This window comes from Rhinopithecus bieti, unplaced genomic scaffold, assembly GCF_001698545.2.
Source record: "Rhinopithecus bieti isolate Rb0 unplaced genomic scaffold, ASM169854v2 scaffold_1466, whole genome shotgun sequence".
NCBI classification, from domain to species: domain Eukaryota; kingdom Metazoa; phylum Chordata; class Mammalia; order Primates; family Cercopithecidae; genus Rhinopithecus; species Rhinopithecus bieti.
Genome location: NW_016803386.1, coordinates 86,200 through 89,835, shown reverse-complemented (window position 1 = coordinate 89,835; position 3,636 = coordinate 86,200). Strand labels below are relative to the sequence as shown.

The 3,636-nt window shown below is 39.1% G+C and overlaps 1 protein-coding gene across 1 annotated transcript in view; it reads right to left on the bottom strand.

Moving 5' to 3' along the window:
- Window positions 1-3,636, bottom strand: part of MED14 (mediator complex subunit 14) — a 90,787-nt gene that overhangs the window by 61,511 nt on the left and 25,640 nt on the right. The window contains 5 exon segments of the mRNA XM_017882144.1: window positions 1-122; window positions 1,137-1,269; window positions 2,163-2,270; window positions 2,900-3,068; window positions 3,310-3,329. Of these exon segments, the coding sequence (XP_017737633.1) occupies window positions 1-122; window positions 1,137-1,269; window positions 2,163-2,270; window positions 2,900-3,068; window positions 3,310-3,329 (552 nt within the window).

Sequence of the window (3,636 nt, the reverse complement as noted above, 5' to 3'; positions counted from 1 at the left end):
CAGAAGCTGGCAAAGGAGGATCATGAAAAATCTGTAAAGGCTTGGAGACATCATTCTCATCAATTTTAATTGTAACTTTGTGAACAGATGCTGTTCCAGTTTTTCTCCCAAGAACCTGTTGACTAAAGAAAAAAAAATGAAGAATTTTTTTCAACACAGTCTGTTAACTTCTAGAATAAAATAGAGACAATCCATTGTGCTGTTTAGCCAGAGCCTGGAATACGGCAGGCCCTCAGTGTTTGTGGAGGGAATAATAATGGGAAGATAGCTATTCTGTAATCCAATACAATATTTGATTCATTGCATTAAGACATATAATTTAAAAATAAAACATACACACACACGAAAAAGAACCCCAAAACAAAAACTACCTGTCTTCAAAGTGGTATCTACTCACCTCTGACTCCTTTACAGAAAATGGTGGTCATTTGGGATAATAAGATGCGGGGGTGGGGAGAAAAACAGGAATCAAATAAAGTTCAAACAGGGAATTGAGAGTTGTAAACAGTCCAATACTGATTTTCTCCCAAAGAAAAGATTTTAACAGGCACAATTCAAAGTGGAAAACTGTGGTAAGCATGTATGTTTTTAAAAATGATATCCAACAATCTAACCTAATGGTCTTTTAGCAATTTGGTATAAGTCCAGAGTAAACTAACCTCTCAAACTTTTTAAGGATAGTATGTCTTAGTACAAATAGGTAAATGTCTATGTATTTAAAACATGTTCTATGACAGGTGTCAACTATGGATGTCCTATGTGGTCTACATAATACCATGGGACCTTTACTAAACAAAAGCATCTTACTAGAGGTGCATAGCTATTGGTATATAGTCATTCCTTGGTATACTTGGAAGACTGGCTCCAGGATTCCCGTCCCAATACCAAAATCCATGCAAACTCATGTCCTGCAGTCAGTTCTGCAGTCAGCCAGCAGAACCCACGTATAGGGAAGGTTGGCCCTATACACAGGTTTCACATCTTGCAAATTGATCTGCATATAAGTGGACCCACACAATTCAAGCTTGTGTTGTCCAAGGGTCAACAGTATATTAAATCAGATGTATGAGAGAAAAACAGAAATAAAAGAGTATTTACAGTCATAGCGCGAACCTACCAGAACTGATTTTACTTACTTCCAAACTGAGAGGGAGAGGCACTTTCCAGCATGATACCTTTCCACCTGTACAAGGTCTCCCCACCGTTCTCGGATTAACATTAGAGTTTGGGAATGTAACACTTCTAACTGAAGTGATAAACAGAAAGAATCTGATAGATGTTGTTAAGTAAAATCAATATGTTACACCAACAGTCAATCAAATACAGGCAAACTTCATTTAAGAAAGGCTCTCTTATTGAAAACTGGAGAAAATTTCTGAAGAAAATTTCTGAAATGATTATTTCTCCAATGGCTCATCCTAAAAGTGTTATAATTTATAGCATAATTTCAGAAAAGGTTTTATATTTAATTTTAAACCAATATAAAACCATAAAGTCTGGGTTGTGTCTTAATTCATCATAGTTTAGAGAACATGGATTGACCAAATAGTACTATTTTTTTCACCAAACAGTACTTTTTTATTATTATTATTTTTTGCTTGTGTGTGACGGAGTCTTGCTCTGTCATCCAGGCTGGAGTACGGTGGCACGATCTCAGCTCACTGCAACCTCTGCTTCCTGGGTTCAAGTGACTCTCCTGTCTCAGGCTCCCTAGTAGCTGGGATTACAGGTGCCCACCACCACAACAGGCTTTGTTGTTGTTGTTGTTGTTGTTGTTGTTGTTTTAAGTAGAGACGGGGTTTCACCATGGTGGCCAGGCAGGTCTTGAACTCCTGACCTCAAGTGATACACCCGCCTCAGCCTCCCGAACTGCTGGGATTACAGGCGTGAGCCACCATGCCCAACCTCAAACAACACTATTTTAACTAATCACTTTTGCTTTTACCTGCAAAGTCAACAGTAAAATTTTAAATTTGGTTTATTATAAACCTATCACTATTCTTCACAGTGGCCAGTTCTCCAGCTCTATTTGCACCCTAAAATGGTGGGGAGATGGGGCAAGGAATGTAGACTGCTACAGTACAAGACTAAGGATAAATGAAAATGTGGGAGAGGTACCACAAAATCCTTACAAATACATGTCTCAAATTTCAGAAGGATACGTAGGCAGTTGTACATATCCTGAAGCGGTTTCTCATCAGCAAAGAGCCTAGACTGCACCAGCTGATGGATGAAGCTGATTTGCATGCTATGAACCAAAGCTCGCCCATCTTCCATTGACAGAAGAAAAGAAGGTAGTTAATCAAATAGGTGTACAAATGTGTCACTATACCAACTAAGGAAGCACATAATAACAATGAATTTTTTTAAGAAGCACTGAAATTATCTACAGAAACTTGACATTGTACTCTGAGAAACACTGAAACTTCCATGGTCAATAGGTAGTTACAGTTACAAAACTTGCTTCAAATTACAGGATAAATTGCTACACACATTTATCATTTTGCAGGAATATATATATATATATATTTTAGAGACAGGATCTTGCTCTGTCACCCAGGCTAGAGTACAGTGGCGTGATCATGGCTCACTGCAGCCTCAACCTCCCTGGGCTCAGGTGATCCTCCCACCTCCCAACCCCAGCCTCCCAAGTAGCTGGGACTATAGGAGCACAACACCACACCTGGTTAATTTTTAAATTTTTTTTAGAAATGGGGTCTTGCTATATTGTCCAGGCTGGTCTCAAACTCCTGAGCTCAAGCAATCCACCTGCCTCGGCCTCCCAAAGTAGTGGGATTACAAGCATGAGCCATCATCCCCAGCCGGGAATATTTCAATAATATAAAATATCAAACATTTAAATTAATACTTATGATTTAAATCACTACTTATGATTTACCTCCTGTTTCCTTATCCTCAACTAGAATTTCTAGCTTGAGAAGACGCCATGGAACATCAGGGTCATCTCCCATCACAGTCAAGGTGGCTTCAAATTCTCCTTCAACACGAAACTTCACCCGGCCATTTGCTTTTAGAAGAAAAAGACGAAGAAAAAGAAGTGTACTTTGCTAGAAAATGAGAATCTTCCCCCTGACCTAGAACTTTGAGTCTTACTTATAAAAATTTTTAAATAGATTGAAGGTTCTTTCATAAGGTTCCAACAATTCAATGGTTCCTGAATAAGAAGTAGCCAGCTTCCAGGTCAAGAAATGAAAGGCAACTCTTCTAACATAAATGAACAATATTTTCTTGAGGCTCAACTCTGGGGAGTCTTCTCTCTTTACAGCCCCACTCCCAAGCTGCAAATACCAGCACTGTATTTCTGGGTACTAAAGAGAAATGATATGGCTGACAAGTCATAGAATCAAACACCATAAAACTGTCAGTCAAATCTTCACAATGCTATTTCTTTGAATAAAACCCAAAAGCTGTTCAGGAAAATATTCTAACATGCAAATTCTGTCGCCCAGGCTGGAGTACAGTGGTGCAATCTTGGCTCACTGCAACCTCTGCCTCCCAGGTTCAAGCAATTATCATGCCTCAGTCACCCAAATAGCTGGGATTACAGGTGCGTGCCACCACACCCAGCTAATTTTTGTATTTTTAGTAGAGATGGGGTTTCACCATGTTGGCCAG